The following is a 24854-nucleotide window of genomic DNA, read 5'->3' as shown; positions in this document are numbered from 1 at the left end:
CCTGGGGGTGGGGGGGGGGGGTCACGGGTTCAAACCCCACTGGGGCAGCCGGTGGAATTTTAAGATCGACGCATAAGTCTGGAATTGAAAACTAGTCTCAGTGACGGTGACCATGACATCCATCGTCGGAGCTCGTAAAAACCCATCTGGTTCGCTAACGCCCCTTTAAGGAAGGAAACCTGCTGTCCTCACCCAGTCTGGCCCTACACGTGGCTCCAGACCCGCAGCCATGCGGCAGCGGGACCCTTGACTGCCCCTTTGAAATGGCCCTAGCAAACCCACTCCGTTCAAGGGGCAATTAGGGATGGGCAGCAAATGCTATAGACTCGCCAGTGTCCCGTGAAAGAATTTAAAATAAACACACCCACCCCCAACCTCAAGGCAGTCGAGATCGGTCCTCAAGATCGTTTTGACAGCAACCCAGTGCTTATACGGCGCTAAAACGTAAGACCAATGCTAACCAGTCCGATTCGGGAGAAACATTTTTACCCCAGAGAGTGGTGAGAATGCAGAGTGAATAGCAGAGTTCCATTTAAGTTTGGTGGGGGGGGGGGGGGGGGGGGAAAGACAGGCTGGATAAACACGAGGGGAGAAAGGAATAGAAGGATATGTTGATGGGGTGAGATGAATTCGGGGGTTGGGAGGAGGCTGGTGTGGAGCGGAAACACCGGCATGGAGCAGAGGGGCCGAATGGCCTGTTTCTGCGCTGTAAATTCTATGTAATCCTTCCTGGCACCAGCCCACAGGCTTATTGAACTCCGGTTTCACGGCGTAGCGGAGTGGGGTTTGAACTCTGGGCTGGCGGCTCAGCTCCAGCGGTTACCGCATTGCCAGGTGTCTGCGGAGACGAGCTGGCCAGAGGCCGTCCTTCCAAGGCGTTAAGGACCACAGCGATCTGAACTTTGGCTTCTTTTCCCGTCTTGCAGGTAGACGAGATCTCGGAGCAGTCTGGGAGCTCCGTGGTCGTGCTGCAGTCCCAGCTGGACGAGTGCCGGGATAAGTCGCGTCGCGAGTTACTGGAGCATCAGAGGCAAGGGAAGGAGAGGACCTTGGAGCTGGAAAAGGCCAGCATGACCATCAAGAGGCTGCAAGATGAGGTAACTGGGCTTATCTTAACACTCCCCACGAATCCCTGGGACGTACTCCCTCCGGACTTGGCCCATTTGCTAAATTTCAGCCTAGTGTGGCCCACCTGAGCCGGGCAGGGCTATTTGTAAACGAGCAAGGTGGTACAATAAGTCCTCACTTAAAATAAAAAAGTGATTGCGTTCTTGAAAATGGCGAGTTTAAGTGAATCGTGGGTTCCCACACGGATCAATGCTAAAGTTGGAGTTAGGCTCCTTCTGGCCATTCTCGCCCGGAAAACAAGAATGTACGAGCTGAAACACTACCATACATGGGCAGCACTGTGCATCCCTACCTGAAATTACTTGCAAAAATAAAATGCTTCACTAAATATACAAGAATTACCGCATACAATACACTTAAATTCCTCGAAAGGATTACTCACCTCCAGTCCACAGTAGCTTTAGGTTGACCAGGCCCCCATCTACTGGCAGGCCTTGGTCGGTGCGGTTAACGGCTGACCTTCCGACTACCCGCACCGGCCAGCCTCTGTCACTAGATGGAGCCCTGGACTTCAGCGTGAGTCCAGAAGCGAAGCCAGCAGGGGAGCCACTGAAGGGCGGGGCCCCCGAGGGCTAAGGTAAGAACAGAGGCTGGGAGAGGCAAGGAGGGGAGTGGGGAAGAAGAGGGCTGGAGCCCTGCCGGACCAGCCACGAGGGTAGACAGGCCGCAGAAAAGAGGAGGTCTTGGGCAAAAGGGTTAAAGCGAAACTGGCGACGTTAAACGGATGGACTGACGCTAATTTATTTACAACGTTAATTGGCGCTAAAGTGAAACAATATTAAGTGAGTCGACATTAGCGAGGACTTACTGTATCAGTTTGATAGGCGTGGCAACTCATCACCGTGCCTGAGTATCCAGACGGACCTACATGAGGGGCTTCTGTTTCCCTGAAATAAGAGAATCATTTCCCCCTTTTCTTTTTAAGTGAAGGACCTCACTTAACTAAGCCCAAACGGTTCAAGCACGGGGCTGGCGAAAGCCAAGGATTTGGGACCTTAGCTGGTCTCAAGATGTTCCCTCTTTATTTTTAACCTGCATCTCTGGCATCTCTCCCTGCTCACAGGGTTACGTGGATAGGTGCTGTGTCTGTGTGCGTGTGTCTGTGTGCGTGTGTCTGTGTGCGTGTGTCTGTGTGCGTGTGTCTGTGTGCGTGTGTCTGTGTGCGTGTGTCTGTGTGCGTGTGTCTGTGTGCGTGTGTCTGTGTGCGTGTGTCTGTGTGCGTGTGTCTGTGTGCGTGTGTCTGTGTGCGTGTGTCTGTGTGCGTGTGTCTGTGTGCGTGTGTCTGTGTCTGTGTGTCAAACATATGGCAGATGGAGTAGAATGTGGAAAAACATGAGTTGTCCACTTTGGCAGGAAGAATAGGAGGGGGTGTGGGGTGGGGTGGGGGGGGGGGGTGGGGGGGGTCAACTTTACCTCCCATCACATGGTTGACCAGGAATCTCTCCCACCCTTGCTGCCTGCCATTGTTTTGGGAGGATTTGCAGGTCGGCGCTCAGCCTGTTTTGTCCTCAATTCGAACGTCCCTTCTCTTTTTAAAAAAAAAAGGGAGAGTGTTTCTCTTATTTCAGGGAAACCGAAACCCCTTACGTAGGTCCGTCTGGATACTCAGGCACGGTGATGAGTTGCCACGCCTATCAAACTGACACAGTAAGTCCTCGCCAATGTAAGTCCTCGCCAAACCCCTTATGTAGGTCCATCTGCATACTCAGGCACGGTGATGAGTTGCCAGAGTCCTGGAGTGGCACTCGAACCCGCAGCTTCCGGCTCAGAGGCAGGGGCGCTACAAAACCCCCCGAAAAGAACTAGCTAACCACTCACTAACCACCTTTTACCATTGTAAACTCCCCGTGCTGCTTCTAGGTAGAGAACCGGGAGCCACGTTAAACAGGAGCATTGGCAGAAAGGTTGCTCTGCCGGGGGCACGCGGGGTTGAAACCCAAACGCAGCAGTCCGGAATGTAAAGTTAGTTTCGGCCAGGGTGACCGTGAAGCTGTCACCGATTGTCGTAGAAAGCCATCAGCTCCGCAGGTGTCCCCTTCAAGGAAAGTGGGGGGGTGGACACTCGCCCGGTCTGGCCCTACACGTGACTCCAGACGCACGGCCGCGCGGTTGACCCCGAAAGGATTGAAGGACGTCGCTGATTGTCGCGGTCGCCATCGGACTTTTGATGCCAGGTCTTTTACTAAGTTCAAACTTCACCAGCGGCCGTGATGGGATTCGAACCCTGGGGTCCCCTGAGCATTACCCTGGGTCTCTGGAACACCAGTCCAGTCCAGTCCAGTCCAGTGGACAATGCCACCCAACCCCTCCCTGGATCCAAAGGATCGGGATCACCATAAGCGTCAGGAAGGTCATTCCCATTCCCGGGTAACCCCACGAGCGACGCCTTTCGACCATCCCACCCCCCCTCCCACAAGCTGCAAAAGGCGTGCGGGTTTTTTTTTGGGGGGGGTTTCTAAAACACGTGCTCCCGTTTCAGGTGGGTCGCTTGAAGCACGAGCTGCAGCAGAGCAACGCGGAGAAGGAGAACGCGCGGCTGGACAGCGAGCTGCTGGGGCAGCGAGTGCAGCACCTGGAGCAGGAGAGGGACTCCAGGAAACGAACGCAAGACGACAAGTCCCGGATGGCCAAAGCCCTGGAGGTCAGTGGCGGGAGGTTTCGAGCAGGTTCTTTATTGTTATTCCACCCCCCCACCCCCACCAGCCCACCGCGTGCGCAGGACGGTGAACTCCAGCCCGCTCCCCGAGGGGCCTTGACATCGATCCCCAACGACCCATGACAAAACCCAGCAAGCGCTCTCTCCGGCCCTGGCTGAGACCAGCGCCTGTAATCAGTCGGAGCCGTGTCAGTGCTGTCGTCTTACAGGGTGGGACCAGGGGAAGCCTTGAATTGACCCTTGGTCCTTGCCAACCCTTTCGCCCCCTTTTTTCGCCCTCCCCTGTTTGCCTTCAGCTTGGTGATCGAGCTCTTAAACGAAGACCTGGTGCGCTGAGGGCTATCCTGAAATTCCTGAAATACTTGCCGATCGGGAAAATTCTGATTCCCCCCCCCGCCCCCCGGCCCCGAACCAGCCATTAATATCCACTGTGGCACAGCAGGCTTACAGATGAGGAGTGTTGCGGGTTCTGTCCATGCACCGAGTTAGCTGATGGCAGAAAAAGCTGAGAGCGCGCTCGCGGCTTTATACCGCCCGCGGGGTTAGGGAGGGGGAATGATCTCCCCGGGCTTCGGATCACCATTGGGCGAGGCCCTGCTGGAAGTGTCCTTGGTGCAGAGGCCAGCGAGGAGAAGGGAGGGAAAAAGCAAAATGCTACAGCAGGTGCTGGAAACCTGAAGTAAGAGCAGAAAGTGCTGGGGGAAAATCTCGGCCGGCCTGTCAGCGTCCGTGGAGAGGGAAACAGTTAATGTCTCGAGTCCGGGTGACTCTCCTTCGGCCTTAAAGACACTGTTTTTCTCTCTCCGCGGAGGCTGACAGACCTGCAGAGTTTTTACAGCATTTTTTCTGGTTTCTCATATAAGGAGAAGGTGGGACTCAGCTGTTATTTTTTTTAAAATAAAACCCCCCAAGGCGGAATTTCTTTTCAACACAGTCGGGTAGGAAATTCGTCCACTCGAGGGCTGAATGGGGTAATGGGTCTGTAAGGGAAGCCCAAGTGATGACACGCTACCCGCAACGACCAGTCAGATTTGTACCCCCATCACTCTCTTGGAGACCCTGCGAAACAGCGGATAGTGTCTCCTGCCGCTGAGCCTGACGGTCCGGATTCAAGTCCCCACCCCAGGCCTTGATGGCCAAGGAAGGGTGGGTTTACAAACCAACCTGCAAATCCTCCCAGCGCAGGCCAGTGGCGGGCGGGTAACAGCGGGAGAGATTCCTGGTCAGTCGCGTGATGGGGAGAAAGTTGGAACCTCTACCGTCGCTATCCATAGCCATAGCTCCGGACCACAACATGCGTGTAAACGTGCGTGTTGCCACAGCAACTCGGACTCCCCGAGTGAACTGTAACACATCCATCACCATCGCTCTTGTATCTTTCGTGGGATGTGGGGCGTCACTGGTAAGACCAGCGTTTGTTGCCCAACCCTAATTGCCCCTTGAACTGAATATTTCAGAGGGGCGGTTAAGAGTCAACCATACGGCTGTGGGTCTGGAGTCACACGTAGGCCAGACCGGGTAAGGACGGCAGATTTCTTTCCCTAAAGGGGCATTGGTGAATCAGATGCTTTTTTTTCCGACAATTGGTAATTACCATAACTGAGACTGGCTTTCAAAGAACAAAGAAAAGTACAGCACAGGAACAGGCCCTTCGGCCCTCCAAGCCTGCGCCGATTATATTGCCCGTCAACTAAAACATTTTGCACTTCCGGGGTCCATATCCCTCTGTTCCCATCCTATTCATGTATTTGTCAAGCTGCCTCTTAAACACCACTATCGTACCTGCTTCCACCACCTCCTCTGGCAGCGAATTCCAGACACTCACTACCCTCTGCGTAAAAAACTTGCCCCGCACATCTCCTCTAAAGTTTTCTCCTCTCAACTTAAATCTGTGTCCCCTAGTAATTGATTCTTCCACCCTGGGAAAAAGCTTCTGACTATCTACTCTGTCCATGCCACTCATAATTTTGTAAACTTCTATCAAGTCGCTCCTCAATTTCCGTCGCTCTAGTGAGAACAATCCGAGATTCTCCAGCCTCTCCTCGTAGCTAATAACCTCCAGACCAGGCAGCATCCTGGTAAACCTCCTCTGCACCCTCTCCAATGCCTCCATATCCTTCTGGTAATGTGGCGACCAGAATTGCACCCAATATTCCAAGTGTAGCCTAATCAAAGGTTCTGTACAGCTGCAGCATGACTTACCAGCTTTTGTACTCAATACCCCTGCCAATGAAGGCAAGCATGCCATATGCCTTCCTGACTACCTTATCCACCTGCGTTGCCACTTCCAGTGTCCTGTGGACCCGTACACCCAGATCCCTCTGCCCGTCGATGCACTTAAGGGTTCAATTCCAGATCTATTAACTGAATTTAAGTTCCACCAGCTGCCGTGGTGGGGGATTTGAACCCGTGTCCCCCAGAGCATCAGCCTGGGCCCCTGGATTACAAGCCCGGTGACATTCCCGCCACGCCACATCACCTCCCCGCCACACCACCCCCTTTTTCCCCTTACATGTGAATTATGGGTCACTTGGCATGGAATAGAGGAACGTGACCTGCACTGTAGGGTCTCGGAAAAGGAAGTGTGGGGGCGGTGCTCTGTTGTGCTTTGCAGGCACGCTTGAGATGTGTCTGGTCGGAGTACTGCTTCATCACCCGGACAGCCGTGACCAAGGCTGAGCCTGCACAGGAAGGCTGTTTGTAAACTCTTTTCATTTCCTCTCTCTGTGTGACAGGATAAAATCAAGCACCTGGAGCTCGAGCTGGAGGAAGAGAATAGCAACGTTGACCTTTTAACCGAGAGAATCAACAGGAGCAGAGAACAGGTAGAGCAGCAGGGGCCAGAACCCCGCCGGCACCATCTTGTAGAATAAAACTCTTCTGGGTCACTCTTTAATCAGCCGAGCGTCTGACTCAAACCAGAAATTCTTGATCAGGTTTATTGTCTCTAAACAAGCTACTAAATAAGCACGGAAGAGTTTGTTTCTGATACCTGGACACATCCCACTTACCCTGAGTCAAGATTGTTTGGGGACAATTTCATTTAGTTCCAGTGGCCTCTGTTCTAGCAGTTAGTATTTTCCAGATTGAAACCAGTCCTTTTTCTCTCAGTCTCTGCCTCTATCGTTCTCCTTCCCTCCCTCTATCTGTGTCTGTCTCCCTCTCTCTCTCTCTGTCTCTCTCTCTGTCTCTCCCCCTTCTCTCTCTCTCTCCCCTTCTCTCTCTCTCTCTCTCTCTCCCCTTCTTTCTCTCTCTCTCACCTTTCGTCCCTCTGTCTGTCTTTCTCTCACCTTCCCTCCCTCAGTCTTGTTCTGACACAGCAGATGGTAAATGCTGAGCTCTTCAAATGCCAGAGGAAAGCTTGAAACAACTGTCACAACTAATTTTCAATTTGTATTTTTCGAGATGCAGGTTTTGAATTTAGTAGAAGACCACCGAGTCTTGAGAGGTTTTTATAAACCCAAATTAAACATTTATTAATAAGCAAAATGAGCGTAAGCACATACATATGTCTACAAATTACTACTATAATAACTTCTAAATCCCCCAATTAATTTAACTCCCAGTAACACTTTTGTTAAGGCAACAGTTAGACACAGAGTTTAAAAGACTCACACAAAATAAATTATACCCTGAACAGTCAGTTTCAAAGTGATTTCTCGTAACTTAAGTGCCTGGAGGCAGCAGTTTGGTACATGCAGGATGCAGGCTTTTCACACTTGTTGGATCTTAAACTGCCTCCCTTACAAACAGCCTTCTCTCCTTTATACATATTTTCCCCTTTGAATGCAAATTTAAATTGTTTCACTGTCTTTTGAATTTTTCCTCTCTACAAATAAGAAAAGCCTATCATAGTACCAATTCCACCAGTAATCTTTGGGAAAAATAAACACACTATTTCTTATTATTTCTGCTGGCTAGATGCACATTACAGCCCCTCCTTTGAATTCAAGCCTCTATAGTTTGTTTAAAAATGCAAATGTTCCCTTTACACTTCACATTCTAAAACTTCCCTGCATTTACCTAATTGACATTTCAAACCTAATTTTGTCTCTTAACATCAAAGCATTCAGACTAGCTGCCTCTAATTCAATTAAGTCTCGCATAGGCACAACCCATTATTACTCTATTTTACAATAAATGACAATAACATCATGGAAATTATTATACCTTCCTGTCTCGCTGTCTCTCTGCATTCCTCTGTGTCTTTCTCATTCTCCTTCCCTTTGCTGTGTGTATCTCTCTCTCTCTCTCCTTTCCTCCGTGTGTGTGTGTGTGTATGTGTCTCTCCCTCCTTCCCACTCTCTTTTTCTCTTTCCCTCCCGCCATTTCTCTCTCTCTCTCTCTCTCTCTTTCCCTGCCCCCTTCTCACTCACTCCTCTCTTTCCCCCCCGCCTCTCTCTCTCTCCCTGTTATGACTGATGCAGTTGGTAAGGCTGAGTTATTTAAAAATCCCAGAGGGAAACTTTAACAACTGTCATTACCAATAATTTTAAGTATTATGTTCGAGACGGAACTCTAAATTCAGGAATCAGACCCGCCAGTTCTCAAGAGGTTTTATATTAAACGAGATGAAATATTTTATTAAGCTACAACACATTAAACACGGATACATGGCTACAAATTACTACTATCATAACTTCTAACAAATTCCGAAACTAATCTCCATCAAGAAACAGCAACCCATAGTCTTAACCTGCCACCAGACAAAGCATTTTCACCATTACAAATTCAAAATGAGGTTCTTTTCACTTTGGTTCCTGTGGAGACAGTTGGAGGTTTACAGATGCTGTTGATCTCACATTGCATCTGCCCTGCACACACACAACTGCTGACATTATACCTAGCACCGCTCATTGAATGTAAATGCTCATTGTATCACCAGCCTCTTTGAACTCAACCTCCTAACAATAAAACCCCTTCCATTGTACCAATTCTATTAGTAATATAAACACATTGCTTGGTACCTGCTAGCTAGGTGGTAGTTTTCATCCCACTTCTTGAAAGCTCTATTAAAAAAACGCAAATGCACGCCATCTCTCTTACATTTGAAAACTAGTATCAAAGCACCCAGACTAGCTGGCTTTAATCCAATTACGACACACCCACAGACTAAACCTCTATCTTAAATATTTTTAAAATATTTTTAATATTTTCAAATAATATTATATACATTAATAGCTTCATGACATCTCCCTCCTTATCAGAAAATGAAGCGTCATAATTTTAAAAGATGGCTTCATTTTAATAACCCATCTCACACTATCTCCTATAGTTAGTATACTATTACATTATCAGATGTATGCATTAACATATATATGTTATATATTTATGTATATATATATATACACACACACACACACACACACACACACACACGTCCTTGGTATCAGCATAAATCAGTCCAGTTCAGTCTCTAGGTTTTTTTAAAAAATTGTTCCATTTTCCTTTAAGTTTCAAACTCTTGATAACGCATCTGCGAACAGATTTTCTCTTCCAGCAATATGTATAAGACGTAGATTAAATGGTTGTAATAGTAGACTCCATCTGAAAAGCCTTGCATTTTTGTTTCAAAATTTGTCCAGAAACTTCAGAGGATTGTGGTCTGCATAAACCATTGTTTCTGATGAACTGTTTGCAACATACATTTCAAAATGCTGCAATGCTAACACCAAACTCAAAGCCTCTTTTTCGATCGTTGAATATCTTCTCTGTTGTACATTCAGCCTCCGTGAAAAATGCCCTTATCAGTTTTTCAATTCCAGTGTCGTCATCTTGTACAGCCCCAGTGCCTATATCGCTTGCGTCAAAGGCCAACTTGAATTGCTTGGCATCACTGGGTACGGCCAACACTGGTTCGCAGCTAATACAGTTTTCAAACTATCAAATGACATCTGACACTCCAATGTCCATTGAAGTTTTTTGTTCTTTTTTAATAGTTCAGACAGTGGGTGGATCAACCACTTGGCTAAAGTTTGGTACAAATTTCCAGCAAAACCCACTCACACCCAGAAATCTCAAAACTTCTCGTTTTGTTGTAGGCACTGGGAAATCCACGATAGCCTTGACTTTCGCACCTCTCGGAGCCACCTTACCATGTCCAATGGTATGGCCTAGATATGTAACTTGCGCTTTTGCAAATTCACTTTTAGCCAAGTTCATCACCAAATTAGCTTCTTGTAGTCGAGTAAATAATTCTTCCAGATGCTGTAAATGCTCCTCCCACGTCTGACTGAAAACAATTAGATCATCAATACAAACAGCACAATTGCTTAAACCCCCAATTACTTTGTTTGTCAGTCTTTGAAATGCCACCGGTGCATTCTTCATACCAAATGGCATGACTTTAAACTGATATAGTCTACTTGGCGTTACGAAAGCTGATATCTCCTTTGCTTTTTCTGACTACAGTACCCACCAGTATCCTTTTAGCAAATCAACCTCTGATAAATTTCGATTGTCCCACTTTCTCAATGCAATCCTCCAACCGTGGTATGGGATATGAATCCGCTTTTGCCACCGTGTTCACCTTTCGATAGTCCACACACAGTCTTTGTGTTCCATCCGGTTTCGGTACCAGTACAATAAGCGAACTCCAGTTATTGCAACTAGACTCAGTGATATCATTTTTAAGCATGAAATCAATTTCTTTTTGTACTTGTGATACCTTTGCCAGATTTAATCTATAAGGTTGTTGCCTTATTGAAGATGATATTCTTATACATACATCATGTAAAGCTAAATATGGCTTTCCTAATTTATTTCCACAAATAGGTTTGTGTGACTGCAATAGCTTTTCCAAATCACTTTGACACTTGCTTGGAAGGTAACTCAATATTTCATTTAAATTCATTTAAAGCACCCCTTCATTATCCAATTTGATCAGAGGAAAATCAGTTTCAGAGTCCTGCACTTCTACCTCTTTCTCATCATCCACCATCACTTACACCTCTTTTTGTTCCTCTTCCCTGTCAAAGTACTTTTTAAGCATGTTTACATGACACACCCTCTGCTTCTTTCTTCTATCTGGAGTATTTATTCAATAATTTACTTCACTCAATTAATTTTGAATCCTGTAAGGCCCACTAAATCTTGCATTTATTGAATCACCTGGTACTGGTAATAAACCTAGCACTTTCTCTCCAGAAACAAAACTCTGAATTTTAGCCTCCTTATCTGCTTTCATTTTCATCGCTTGTTGTGATATCTTTAAATGTTCCCTAGCCAGCTCACATACTCTGTTCAATCTTTCCCTGGAACTTGATACGTAATCCAGGAGAGTAGTTTTCTGAATTTTGACCACCAATTTCTCATGAATCAACGTCATTGGTCCCCTTACCTCATGACCATAAACTAGTTCAAAAGGACTAAAACCAGTCGATGCATTAGGAGTGTCTCTAATAGCAAATAACAAAAATGGAATTCCTGCATCCCAATCCTGTGCATAACTCTGACAGTATGCTCTTATCATAGTTTTTAAAGTTTGATGCCATCTTTCTAAAGCTCCTTGTGACTCCGAATGATAAGCTGTTGACATAAAACTGTTTTATCCCCAAGCTGTTCATTACTTCCTTAAACAGCTGCGACGTGAAATTTGACCCCTGATCTGATTGTATTTCCTTTTCGTAAACCATATCGTGTGAAAAATTTAATTAACTCCTTCGCAATCATCTTAGTTGTAATAATTCTTAAAGGTATCGCTTCAGGAAACCTGGTAGACACATCCATTATTGTCAATAAATACTGATTTCCACTTCGTCTTGGGGAGGGGTCCTACACAATCAATCATGGCCCTGGTAAAAGGTTTCTTCAAATGCTGGGATTAAAGGCGCTGGCTTGATCACTGCTTGTGGTTTTTCTGTCATTTGACATGTATAACAGGTTCTACAGAATTTGACTACATCCCTATGCAATCCTGGCCAAAAAAAAACCTCTATCTTTTCCTGTGTTTTCCTAATTTCTAAATGTACCCCCAATGGAATTTCCTGAGCAATCCTCAGAATCTCATTTCTATACCCTAATGGGATAACAATCTGATGTACCTCCCTCCAGCTTCCATTTTCTCATCAGATTACCTCCCCGAAGATAATAACATACTGGAACACATTTTGCTTTGATTTCCGAATAAGCTTTCTGATATAACTGTTTTACTTGCAAATCATTTTTCTGTAATTCCACTAACCTCTTTGAGTTAAACATTTCAACTGAACTGTCCTGCAGTCCTTCCTCATGAACAATGTTATCAAATACAGTGCCAGATAATTGGATTTCGACACCACTTTCTTGCCTTTGAACTGCCTGCTTATCTTGGTTATCCTGTTCTTCCCGATGAGCCTTTGATCTCGTTTCAACACAATCTGGAAACAATCCAGGATGTTCCTTCTGTAACACCTCTGTTGTAAACACTTCTACAGGCTGCTCAACCATCATAGGCATCACCCACATTCGTGATCCAGTTATATCATTACCCAGAATAAATTGAACCCCTGCAATGGGCAATTTTTCCACCACTCCAACTGTAACTTCACCTGCTTTCCATTTGCTCTTTAAATTTACCTTTCACAATGGAATAGATTTAGCATCTACATGAACCCCACTTATTATTACCTTCTCCTGCAGCACTCCCTTTGAACAACAAATATCACTATCCCACAACATTAAGGATTGACTAGCCCCTGTGTCTCTTAAAATTTTAACATCTTTACCTACTCCACCCTGTACACATGGAAAGACTTTCCCTTCACATTACCAAGTATTTAAATATTTCTGCAACCTGTTCCTCAGAATTCTCTTGAGTAAACTGTAAACACAATCCCACCTCTTCACCTTTCACTGATTTTTCCCTGTTTCACCTGTACTCAAGCCACTGGTTTCTCCTGTGCCTGAACCTCAGAACCCACAGTACTTTTACTTCCAGGGCTTTTCTGTACCCCAATAATTCCTACAGATTTTTCCTGCAATCTCCATCACACTGACTTTGTGTGCCCCACTCTACCACAGTAAAAACACCTCAATTTTCGAATGTCACTCCTACCTTCAGCATCTTCCTTTTTATTCTGAGAAAATTAAACTTGCTGGGAACTTCCAGCTACTCCTTCTCTTCCCTGAATACCTACATTCCTTTCACCATCCCACTTTTTATCCTTTTCCAATTTGAAAGAGTGAAAAAGGTTTAGCTCTATGAACTAACTTATAATCATCAGCGCTCTCTGCTGCTTGTCTTACAGAATCAACCCTCTGTTCCTCCACATGAGTTCTCATTGTTGAAGGGATTGAATTTTTAAATTCCTCTAAAATTCCCTAAGAGCTGCATTGGTTGTCTTTATTTTTAATGCCCATATCCACTGGTCAAAATTACTTTCTTTTACTCTTTCAAACTCAATATGTTTCCCCAGGCTGTTTTCTCATATTCCTAAATTTCTGCTTGTGCGCTTCAGGAACCAACTCATATGCACTCAAAATAGCTTTTCTCACCACATCATAATTCACCAGCATTTCTTCTGATAGCAAAGCATATACCTCAGGGGCCCTACCTAACAACTTAGACTGTAATAATAATGTCCAGTTTTCCTGCAGCCATTTCATCTGTTTAGCTAACTTCTCCAATGACATAAAGAATGCTTCAATATCTTTTCCCTCAGACTTTGGAAGAGCTTGTACAAATTTAAACATCTCCCCACTGGGTTCTACTCTGGAGACAAATCCTTTCTCACCTTCTGACATCTCTTTTCTAACTGCCAACATTTTCAGTTGGAATTCTCTCCCTTTCACTTCTCCTCCTTCTCCATCTTCGCAATTTCTAATTCCCTTTTAAAAGCCATTTCTCTGTCCTTTGCTTCTAATTCAAGCTTTTTCAGTTCCTTTGCTTGGTCAAATTCAAGTGTCTTCATTTGTAACAGAAGTCTCACTACCTCCAGCTGTGACTCACTAGTGTCAGGTTTCACTTCCAACTGTCGTTGCTGTGCTATACTTTTAACCATATCTAATTTTCTAGCACTCCCAGGTAATCCCAATTTTAACTTATCTGCCAACACCGTTAACTTACTTTTAGTTATTTTCTCCAATCCAATCAGAGTTACCTGTTCTACTCCCACCCAAGTCTTAACAATTGCCAAAGCCATCTTGCAGTCTCACCACTTCTTAAAATAGCTCACCAAGTCCACTCATAACCTTTTAAGGTTCACCACTTCCAAATCAATCAAGGAATTAGAAATATAAATTATCCCCGCTAGAGCCCCCAGTTGTTATGAGACAGCAGTTTGTTAAAGCTGAGTTATTTAAAAATCCCAGAGGGAAACTTTAAACAACTGTCATAACCTATGGGGGGGGGGGGAATTTCCCGGTCGGCGAGCAAGGGCGGGACCCTCTTGCCGATGCATCCTGACATCACCGCGCGTCATTTAGATTTTCAGTTCGGCGGGCGCACTGCCGACTCGGCTGTGGGCCCGCCGAACTGTCAAAGGACTACTAAAGCCTGTTTAAAACTAATTAAATCAATTAACTGAGCTGCCTGGCCAACCTGAAAGGTTGGTGGGGGGCAGGCGAAGAGCCCAGGCGGCCTTCGCATTTTTCATGGAACCTCATCCACAGGCGGGATGAGGTTTCATGAAGTGTTTATAAATGAAATAAATTTTTGAATTAATGTTCCTTGATATGTCCCAGCTCATGTAACACTGTCACATGAGGGGGCATGTCTTAAAATATTTTCAATTCTTTATTTAAATGTTTGAACCTTAAACAAATCTCCCTGACGCACCCCTGGTGCCTCGGGAAAATTTCTGTGCTCTTTTGCGCACATGCACGAAAGAGCGCAGGTACAGACCCAGGGAATTCCCCCCCACCATGGCCCGCACAGAGAGTGCTCAGCGTCTCCAGGCGAGCGTCACGCTGGGCGAGTCCTAATTGGCCCACCCACGTAAAATGGCGGCGCGCACCCGATCAGGGGCACCAGTCGGGTTCATGCTTGCTCCTGCTCCACGCCCACACAACCCCTCTGACTGGGTGGGTGGATGGGGGTTGGGGGGGTTGGGTGGGGGGGGGTGGAGAATTCAGCCCATAGTTTTAAGTGTTATGTTTGAGGTGCAGGAATCAGACCACCAGTTCTTGAGAGGTTTTATATTAAACCAGATGAAACTACTTATTAAGTTACAACACATGAAACACATACATGGCTGCAGAGTACGACTGTCATAACTTTTAACAAATTCCCAAACTAATCTCCACTAAGGCAGCAACAACCCATAGACTTAAGCAGACACCAGGCAAAGCATTTTCACCATACAAATTGAAAATGAGGTTCCTTTCACTTTGGTTCCTGTGGAGACAGCGGGAGGCTTGCAGCTTGCCACTACCCTGCACACACACACCTGCTGAAGTTTATAGCCAGCATTGGCTCATTGAATGTAAAGTCTCATTGTATCACCACGCTCTTTGAACCCTACCTTTTAACGATAAAACCCCTTTCATAATATCAATTTTATTAGTAATACAAATATATTGCTTGGCATCTGCTAGCTCAGTAATAGTTTTAACCCCACTTTTCCCTCCCTCCTTTTCCCCCCTCCTCCCTCCCTCCCTCCTCCTTTCTCGTTCTCTTGTTCATAATACCGATTTCCTCCAACACACTTTTACATAGTTGCTCATGACTTAACAACATTACTACCTGGCCACGTGATTACCATTCACCATTCAGGTGCAAGTTCTGATTTTTTTTTTTTTTTGTTTTCTCTTCAACTCTCTGATTCTCCACCCAGCCCGAGGCTCTGAGGGCAGTTGCAGCATCCTCAACCAAGACCAGTTGATTTGACAAGGAGTTGGGTGGTGGGGTGGGTGGTCAGGCACTTGCACTGTGTTGCCATCCCTCCGACTCCCAGTGTAAAGTGCACTCTCAGCACAGCTGGAGTGTGGTTTTCTACTGTTTACTGTCCCTACAAAAAGCTTGAAGCCCTGCCAAAATCTTCTACTGGTTCCAGCTGCCTCAGCCAACACCCAGGTACCTCAGTTACAGCTCCAATCCACCTTTTGCGTGCGAGTGAGCTTTGGACATTAAAATTTGTATTTTGTCCTGAGGCTGCAGTAGGTGTATCAGAGACATCTAGAACAGCTGAGCCTTCATAAAATCAGATGCGAGGAGGCCTTTTGGCCCATTGTGCCAATGTTAACCCTTTGGACCCTATCTAATTAGTTCCACTTCTTCCCCCCCGGACACATATCCCCAGTCCTCCAATAAATGGATCCCAAGCCCAACTGGTGAAGTATGAATCCTATTCTTGAGGGTTGGTTTATTCACAGCAAGCAGCATTACATATCGCTGCCCCCCCTACCAGTGTCCCAGCAGTCTCCGATTATACTCTGTCAATTAATCAAATGAGCAAATAAGTAAATATACTCCTTTAAAGGGGCACTTTCAGATTATTGCAGAAAAAATTAACAATCACGAAAGGAAAGTTGAAATGTCATTTTGGAGGCTGATTAATGCACCCCAGCCCCTGTGGCACCCACCGGCTGCGGGAGGCCTCAAGTGAACCAGCAGGCACCACTTGCCCCCTTTTCTGGGGATACCCAGGTGTGGACGTGGGCGCGGAAGAGATCGGGCCGAACGATCTCTCTCTCACTCTCTCTCTCTCTCTCTCTCTCTCTCCCCACCCCCCAACTGTCCACTCTTTTTGGACCTGCTTATGGCCACCTTGGCCAGGCTAACGAGGAGGCTTCCTGATCAGCACCTCCGCCCACAACCCACTCCTCAAGGCTGCAGAAATTGCAGGTGGCTGGGGTAGTCCACGAAACCTACTTAAACTTCCATGGCACAGGACCACCCATGTGCGACATGCTCCAAGCCAAATTAGTCCGTCTTTATACACCCTCAAGTTACCTAATTAATCAGTAACCACCCCCCCCTCCCCATTTGTTTATCCTTGACTGTAACAATACAATTAACATAACATTAACACCCCCCCCCCCAACTCCTCCTCCTTTTCCCCATTGCTCTGCTAAATCAGAGTATTTGATGCTTGGATGCCCTCCTACCCCATAAGAGTCCTGCCTCTATTTATCTGACCACAAGTCATAACCCGTGTCCTGAAGCAAAACATAGCAGACGCTAGAAATCTGAAATAAAAACAAAAAAGTAAGTGCCTCAAGTTCTCAGCAGGTCAGGCAGCACCTGTGAAGAGAAGCAGAGCTGACGTTTCAGGCCGAGATGATGCTTTGTCCCAACACAAATCCATTCCCGAGCTACCGATTCCATTCCTCCCACCGCCCCGGCAACAGCCTGAGATTAAGCCGGTCTGTTCGTGACCTCGGTGTCACACACGACCCCAAGATGAGTTTCCGGCCTCCTGCTCGCTCCGCCGGTAAGGCCGCCAGCTTCCACCTCTGTCTCTGTCTTCGGCCTCCGTCTCAGCTCATCTGCTGCCGAAACCCTCGTTCGTTCTGGCCTTCCCTGGGCTGGACAATTGCAGCAAACTCCCGGCTGGTCTCCCACATGCAATGCTTGAGGTTATCCAGAACTCTGCTGCCCGTGCCTGAACTTGCGGCAAGTCATGTTCCCGTGTCATTCCCGCACCATTCCACCCCCCCATGTTCGCTGACCTAGATTGGCTCGGCTTGACTTTAAAATTCCCATCCTTCTTTTCAAATCTCTCTATGGCCTCACCGTTCCTTATCTCTGTAATCGCCTCTAGTTCCACAGCACCCCAAGATCCCTGCACTCCCCCTAATTCTGGTCTCTGATTTTAATCGCTCCACCATTGGCGGCCATGCCTTCAGCCGCCTGGGGTCCTAAGCTCTAGAATTCCGTCCCTAAGCCTCTCTAACCTCTTCCTCCTCTTTCTCTCCTCTCCTCTCTCTCTCCTTTCTCTCTCTCTCCTTTCTCTCACTATCTCTCACTATCTCTCCTTTCTCTCTCTATCTCTCCTTTCTCTCTCTATCTCTCCTTTCTCTCTCTATCTCTCCTTTCTCTCTCTATCTCTCCTTTCTCTCTCTATCTCTCCTCTCCCTCTCTATCTCTCCTCTCCCTCTCCCTCTCCTTCCTCTCCTCTCCCTCTCCTTCCTCTCCTCTCCCTCTCCTTCCTCTCCTCTCCCTCCCCTTCCTCTCCTCTCCCTCTCCTTCCTCTCCTCTCCCTCTCCTTCCTCTCCTCTCCCTATCCTTCCTCTCCTCTCCCTCTCCTTCCTCTCCTCTCCCTCTCCTCTCCTCTCCCTCTCCTTCCTCTCCTCTCCCTCTCCTTCCTCTCCTCTCTCCCTCTCCTTCCTCTCTCCCTCTCCTTCCTCTCTCCCTCTCCTTCCTCTCTCCCTCTCCTTCCTCTCTCCCTCTCCTTCCTCTCTCCCTCTCCTTCCTCTCTCCCTCTCCTTCCTCTCTCCCTCTCCTTCCTCTCTCCCTCCCCTTCCTCTCTCCCTCCCCTTCCTCTCTCCCTCTCCTTCCTCTCTCCCTCTCCTTCCTCTCTCCCTCTCCTTCCTCTCTCCCTCTCCTTCCTCTCTCCCTCTCCTTCCTCTCTCCCTCTCCTTCCTCTCTCCCTCCCCTTCCTCTCTCCCTCTCCTTCCTCTCTCCCTCTCCTTCCTCTCTCCCTCTCCTTCCTCTCTCCCTCTCCTTCCTCTCTCCCTCTCCTTCCTCTCTCCCTCTCCTTCCTCTCTCCCTCTCCTTCCTCTCTCCCTCTCCTTCCTCTCTCCCTCTCCGTCCTCTCTCCCTCTCCCTGCTCTCTCCCTCTCCTTCATCTCTCCATCTCCGTCCTCTCTCCCTCTCCTTCATCTCTCTCCTTCCACTCTCTCCTTCCTCTCTCTCCTTCCTCTCTCTCCTTCCTCTCTCTCCTTCCTCTCTCTCCTTCCTCTCTCTCCCTCTCTGTCCTTCCTCTCCCTCCCTCTCTGTCCTTCCTCTCTCTCCCTCTGTCCTTCCTCTCTCTCCCTCTGTCCTTCCTCTCTCTCCCTCTGTCCTTCCTCTCTCTCCCTCTGTCCTTCCTCTCTCTCCCTCTGTCCTTCCTCTCTCTCCCTCTGTCCTTCCTCTCTCTCCCTCTGTCCTTCCTCTCTCTCCCTCTGTCCTTCCTCTCTCTCCCTCTGTCCTTCCTCTCTCTCCCTCTGTCCTTCCTCTCTCTCCCTCTGTCCTTCCTCTCTCTCCCTCTGTCCTTCCTCTCTCTCCCTCTGTCCTTCCTCTCTCTCCCTCTGTCCTTCCTCTCTCTCCCTCTGTCCTTCCTCTCTCTCCCTCTGTCCTTCCTCTCTCTCCCTCTGTCCTTCCTCTCTCTCTCCCTCTCTGTCCTTCCTCTCTCTCTCCCTCTCTGTCCTTCCTCTCTCTCTCCCTCTCTGTCCTTCCTCTCTCTCTCCCTCTCTGTCCTTCCTCTCTCTCTCCCTCTCTGTCCTTCCCCTCTCTCTCCCTCTCTGTCCTTCCCCTCTCTCTCCCTCTCTGTCCTTCCCTCTCTCTCCCTCTCTGTCCTTCCTCTCTCTCTCCCTCTCTGTCCTTCCTCTCTCTCTCCCTCTCTGTCCTTCCTCTCTCTCTCCCTCTCTGTCCTTCCTCTCTCTCTCCCTCTCTGTCCTTCCTTTCTCTCTCCCTCTCTGTCCTTCCTTTCTCTCTCCCTCTCTGTCCTTCCTTTCTCTCTCCCTCTCTGTCCTTCCTCTCTCTCTCCCTCTCTGTCCTTCCTCTCTCTCCCTCTCTGTCCTTCCTCTCTCTCTCCCTCTCTGTCCTTCCTCTCTCTCTCCCTCTCTGTCCTTCCTCTCTCTCTCCCTCTCTGTCCTTCCTTTCTCTCTCCCTCTCTGTCCTTCCTTTCTCTCTCCCTCTCTGTCCTTCCTTTCTCTCTCCCTCTCTGTCCTTCCTCTCTCTCTCCCTCTCTGTCCTTCCTCTCTCTCTCCCTCTCTGTCCTTCCTCTCTCTCCCTCTGTCCTTCCTCTCTCTCTCTCTGTCCTTCCTCTCTCTCTCTCTGTCCTTCCTCTCTCTCTCTCTGTCCTTCCTCTCTCTCTCTCTGTCCTTCCTCTCTCTCTCTCTGTCCTTCCTCTCTCTCTCTCTGTCCTTCCTCTCTCTCTCTCTGTCCTTCCTCTCTCTCTCTCTGTCCTTCCTCTCTCTCTCTCTGTCCTTCCTCTCTCTCTCTCTGTCCTTCCTCTCTCTCTCTCTGTCCTTCCTCTCTCTCTCTCTGTCCTTCCTCTCTCTCTCTCTGTCCTTCCTCTCTCTCTCTCTGTCCGTCCTCTCTCTCTCTCTCTGTCCGTCCTCTCTCTCTCTCTCTGTCCGTCCTCTCTCTCTCTCTCTCTGTCCGTCCTCTCTCTCTCTCTCTGTCCTTCCTCTCTCTCTCTCTGTCCTTCCTCTCTCTCTCTCTGTCCTTCCTCTCTCTCTCTCTGTCCTTCCTCTCTCTCTCTCTCTCTCTCTCTGTCCTTCCTCTTTCTCTCTCTCTCTCTCTGTCCTTCCTCTCTCTCTCTCTGTCCTTCCTCTCTCTCTCTGTCCTCTCTCTCTCTCTCTCTGTCCGTCCTCTCTCTCTCTCTCTGTCCGTCCTCTCTCTCTCTCTCTGTCTGTCCTCTCTCTCTCTCTCTCTGTCCGTCCTCTCTCTCTCTCTCTGTCCGTCCTCTCTCTCTCTCTCGCCTTCCTCCCTCTCTCTCGCCTTCCTCCCTCTCTCTCGCCTTCCTCCCTCTCTCTCGCCTTCCTCCCTCTCTCTCGCCTTCCTCCCTCTCTCTCGCCTTCCTCCCTCTCTCTCGCCTTCCTCCCTCGCTCTCGCCTTCCTCCCTCGCTCTCGCCTTCCTCCCTCTCTCTCGCCTTCCTCCCTCTCTCTCGCCTTCCTCCCTCGCTCTCGCCTTCCTCCCTCTCTCTCGCCTTCCTCCCTCTCTCTCGCCTTCCTCCCTCTCTCTCGCCTTCCTCCCTCTCTCTCGCCTTCCTCCCTCTCTCTCGCCTTCCTCCCTCTCTCTCGCCTTCCTCCCTCTCTCTCGCCTTCCTCCCTCTCTCTCGCCTTCCTCCCTCTCTCTCGCCTTCCTCCCTCTCTCGCGCCTTCCTCCCTCTCTCGCGCCTTCCTCCCTCTCTCGCGCCTTCCTCCCTCTCTCGCGCCTTCCTCCCTCTCTCGCGCCTTCCTCCCTCTCTCGCGCCTTCCTCCCTCTCTCGCGCCTTCCTCCCTCTCTCGCGCCTTCCTCCCTCTCTCGCGCCTTCCTCCCTCTCTCGCGCCTTCCTCCCTCTCTCGCGCCTTCCTCCCTCTCTCGCGCCTTCCTCCCTCTCTCGCGCCTTCCTCCCTCTCTCGCGCCTTCCTCCCTCTCTCGCGCCTTCCTCCCTCTCTCGCGCCTTCCTCCCTCTCTCGCGCCTTCCTCCCTCTCTCGCGCCTTCCTCCCTCTCTCGCGCCTTCCTCCCTCTCTCGCGCCTTCCTCCCTCTCTCGCGCCTTCCTCCCTCTCTCGCGCCTTCCTCCCCTCTCGCGCCTTCCTCCCCCTCTCGCGCCTTCCTCCCCCTCTCGCGCCTTCCTCCCCCTCTCGCGCCTTCCTCCCCCTCTCGCGCCTTCCTCCCCCTCTCGCGCCTTCCTCCCCCTCTCGCGCCTTCCTCCCCCTCTCGCGCCTTCCTCCCCCTCTCGCGCCTTCCTCCCCCTCTCGCGCCTTCCTCCCCCTCTCGCGCCTTCCTCCCCCTCTCGCGCCTTCCTCCCCCTCTCGCGCCTTCCTCCCCCTCTCGCGCCTTCCTCCCCCTCTCGCGCCTTCCTCCCCCTCTCGCGCCTTCCTCCCCCTCTCGCGCCTTCCTCCCCCTCTCGCGCCTTCCTCCCCCTCTCGCGCCTTCCTCCCCCTCTCGCGCCTTCCTCCCCCTCTCGCGCCTTCCTCCCCCTCTCGCGCCTTCCTCCCCCTCTCGCGCCTTCCTCCCCCTCTCGCGCCTTCCTCCCCCTCTCGCGCCTTCCTCCCTCCTCTCGCGCCTTCCTCCCTCCTCTCGCGCCTTCCTCCCTCCTCTCGCGCCTTCCTCCCTCCTCTCGCGCCTTCCTCCCTCCTCTCGCGCCTTCCTCCCTCCTCTCGCGCCTTCCTCCCTCCTCTCGCGCCTTCCTCCCTCCTCTCGCGCCTTCCTCCCTCCTCTCGCGCCTTCCTCCCTCCTCTCGCGCCTTCCTCCCTCCTCTCGCGCCTTCCTCCCTCCTCTCGCGCCTTCCTCCCTCCTCTCGCGCCTTCCTCCCTCCTCTCGCGCCTTCCTCCCTCCTCTCGCGCCTTCCTCCCTCCTCTCGCGCCTTCCTCCCTCCTCTCGCGCCTTCCTCCCTCCTCTCGCGCCTTCCTCCCTCCTCTCGCGCCTTCCTCCCTCCTCTCGCGCCTTCCTCCCTCCTCTCGCGCCTTCCTCCCTCCTCTCGCGCCTTCCTCCCTCCTCTCGCGCCTTCCTCCCTCCTCTCGCGCCTTCCTCCCTCCTCTCGCGCCTTCCTCCCTCCTCTCGCGCCTTCCTCCCTCCTCTCGCGCCTTCCTCCCTCCTCTCGCGCCTTCCTCCCTCCTCTCGCGCCTTCCTCCCTCCTCTCGCGCCTTCCTCCCTCCTCTCGCGCCTTCCTCCCTCCTCTCGCGCCTTCCTCCCTCCTCTCGCGCCTTCCTCCCTCCTCTCGCGCCTTCCTCCCTCCTCTCGCGCCTTCCTCCCTCCTCTCGCGCCTTCCTCCCTCCTCTCGCGCCTTCCTCCCTCCTCTCGCGCCTTCCTCCCTCCTCTCGCGCCTTCCTCCCTCCTCTCGCGCCTTCCTCCCTCCTCTCGCGCCTTCCTCCCTCCTCTCGCGCCTTCCTCCCTCCTCTCGCGCCTTCCTCCCTCCTCTCGCGCCTTCCTCCCTCCTCTCGCGCCTTCCTCCCTCCTCTCTCGCCTTCCTCCCTCCTCTCTCGCCTTCCTCCCTCCTCTCTCGCCTTCCTCCCTCCTCTCTCGCCTTCCTCCCTCCTCTCTCGCCTTCCTCCCTCCTCTCTCGCCTTCCTCCCTCCTCTCTCGCCTTCCTCCCTCCTCTCTCGCCTTCCTCCCTCCTCTCTCGCCTTCCTCCCTCCTCTCTCGCCTTCCTCCCTCCTCTCTCGCCTTCCTCCCTCCTCTCTCGCCTTCCTCCCTCCTCTCTCGCCTTCCTCCCTCCTCTCTCGCCTTCCTCCCTCCTCTCTCGCCTTCCTCCCTCCTCTCTCGCCTTCCTCCCTCTCTCTCGCCTTCCTCCCTCCTCTCTCGCCTTCCTCCCTCCTCTCTCGCCTTCCTCCCTCCTCTCTCGCCTTCCTCCCTCCTCTCTCGCCTTCCTCCCTCCTCTCTCGCCTTCCTCCCTCCTCTCTCGCCTTCCTCCCTCCTCTCTCGCCTTCCTCCCTCCTCTCTCGCCTTCCTCCCTCCTCTCTCGCCTTCCTCCCTCCTCTCTCGCCTTCCTCCCTCCTCTCTCGCCTTCCTCCCTCCTCTCTCGCCTTCCTCCCTCCTCTCTCGCCTTCCTCCCTCCTCTCTCGCCTTCCTCCCTCCTCTCTCGCCTTCCTCCCTCCTCTCTCGCCTTCCTCCCTCCTCTCTCGCCTTCCTCCCTCCTCTCTCGCCTTCCTCCCTCCTCTCTCGCCTTCCTCCCTCCTCTCTCGCCTTCCTCCCTCCTCTCTCGCCTCCTCCCTCCTCTCTCGCCTTCCTCCCTCCTCTCTCGCCTTCCTCCCTCCTCTCTCGCCTTCCTCCCTCCTCTCTCGCCTTCCTCCCTCCTCTCTCGCCTTCCTCCCTCCTCTCTCGCCTTCCTCCCTCCTCTCTCGCCTTCCTCCCTCCTCTCTCGCCTTCCTCCCTCCTCTCTCGCCTTCCTCCCTCCTCTCTCGCCTTCCTCCCTCCTCTCTCGCCTTCCTCCCTCCTCTCTCGCCTTCCTCCCTCCTCTCTCGCCTTCCTCCCTCCTCTCTCGCCTTCCTCCCTCCTCTCTCGCCTTCCTCCCTCCTCTCTCGCCTTCCTCCCTCCTCTCTCGCCTTCCTCCCTCCTCTCTCGCCTTCCTCCCTCCTCTCTCGCCTTCCTCCCTCCTCTCTCGCCTTCCTCCCTCCTCTCTCGCCTTCCTCCCTCCTCTCTCGCCTTCCTCCCTCCTCTCTCGCCTTCCTCCCTCCTCTCTCGCCTTCCTCCCTCCTCTCTCGCCTTCCTCCCTCCTCTCTCGCCTTCCTCCCTCCTCTCTCGCCTTCCTCCCTCCTCTCTCGCCTTCCTCCCTCCTCTCTCGCCTTCCTCCCTCCTCTCTCGCCTTCCTCCCTCCTCTCTCGCCTTCCTCCCTCCTCTCTCGCCTTCCTCCCTCCTCTCTCGCCTTCCTCCCTCCTCTCTCGCCTTCCTCCCTCCTCTCTCGCCTTCCTCCCTCCTCTCTCGCCTTCCTCCCTCCTCTCTCGCCTTCCTCCCTCCTCTCTCGCCTTCCTCCCTCCTCTCGCGCCTTCCTCCCTCCTCTCGCGCCTTCCTCCCTCCTCTCTCGCCTTCCTCCCTCCTCTCTCGCCTTCCTCCCTCCTCTCGCGCCTTCCTCCCTCCTCTCTCGCCTTCCTCCCTCCTCTCTCGCCTTCCTCCCTCCTCTCTCGCCTTCCTCCCTCCTCTCTCGCCTTCCTCCCTCCTCTCTCGCCTTCCTCCCTCCTCTCTCGCCTTCCTCCCTCCTCTCTCGCCTTCCTCCCTCCTCTCTCGCCTTCCTCCCTCCTCTCGCGCCTTCCTCCCTCCTCTCGCGCCTTCCTCCCTCCTCTCTCGCCTTCCTCCCTCCTCTCGCGCCTTCCTCCCTCCTCTCTCGCCTTCCTCCCTCCTCTCGCGCCTTCCTCCCTCCTCTCTCGCCTTCCTCCCTCCTCTCTCGCCTTCCTCCCTCCTCTCGCGCCTTCCTCCCTCCTCTCTCGCCTTCCTCCCTCCTCTCTCGCCTTCCTCCCTCCTCTCTCGCCTTCCTCCCTCCTCTCTCGCCTTCCTCCCTCCTCTCTCGCCTTCCTCCCTCCTCTCTCGCCTTCCTCCCTCCTCTCTCGCCTTCCTCCCTCCTCTCGCGCCTTCCTCCCTCCTCTCTCGCCTTCCTCCCTCCTCTCTCGCCTTCCTCCCTCCTCTCTCGCCTTCCTCCCTCCTCTCTCGCCTTCCTCCCTCCTCTCTCGCCTTCCTCCCTCCTCTCTCGCCTTCCTCCCTCCTCTCTCGCCTTCCTCCCTCCTCTCTCGCCTTCCTCCCTCCTCTCTCGCCTTCCTCCCTCCTCTCTCGCCTTCCTCCCTCCTCTCTCGCCTTCCTCCCTCC

The 24854-nt window shown here is 51.3% G+C and overlaps 1 protein-coding gene across 1 annotated transcript in view; it reads left to right on the top strand.

Annotated features, from left to right (window-relative positions):
- cgnb (cingulin b) overlaps positions 1-24854 on the top strand; it is a 114265-nt gene that overhangs the window by 67589 nt on the left and 21822 nt on the right. The window contains exons 16-18 of the mRNA XM_041181560.1: positions 927-1097; positions 3608-3769; positions 6520-6609. Coding sequence (XP_041037494.1) covers positions 927-1097; positions 3608-3769; positions 6520-6609 — 423 coding nt within the window. The remainder of the gene's footprint in view (positions 1-926; positions 1098-3607; positions 3770-6519; positions 6610-24854) is intronic.

This window comes from Carcharodon carcharias (assembly GCF_017639515.1).
Source record: "Carcharodon carcharias isolate sCarCar2 chromosome 36 unlocalized genomic scaffold, sCarCar2.pri SUPER_36_unloc_1, whole genome shotgun sequence".
Lineage (NCBI taxonomy): Eukaryota > Metazoa > Chordata > Chondrichthyes > Lamniformes > Lamnidae > Carcharodon > Carcharodon carcharias.
This window is presented reverse-complemented; position numbering and strand designations above follow the sequence as displayed.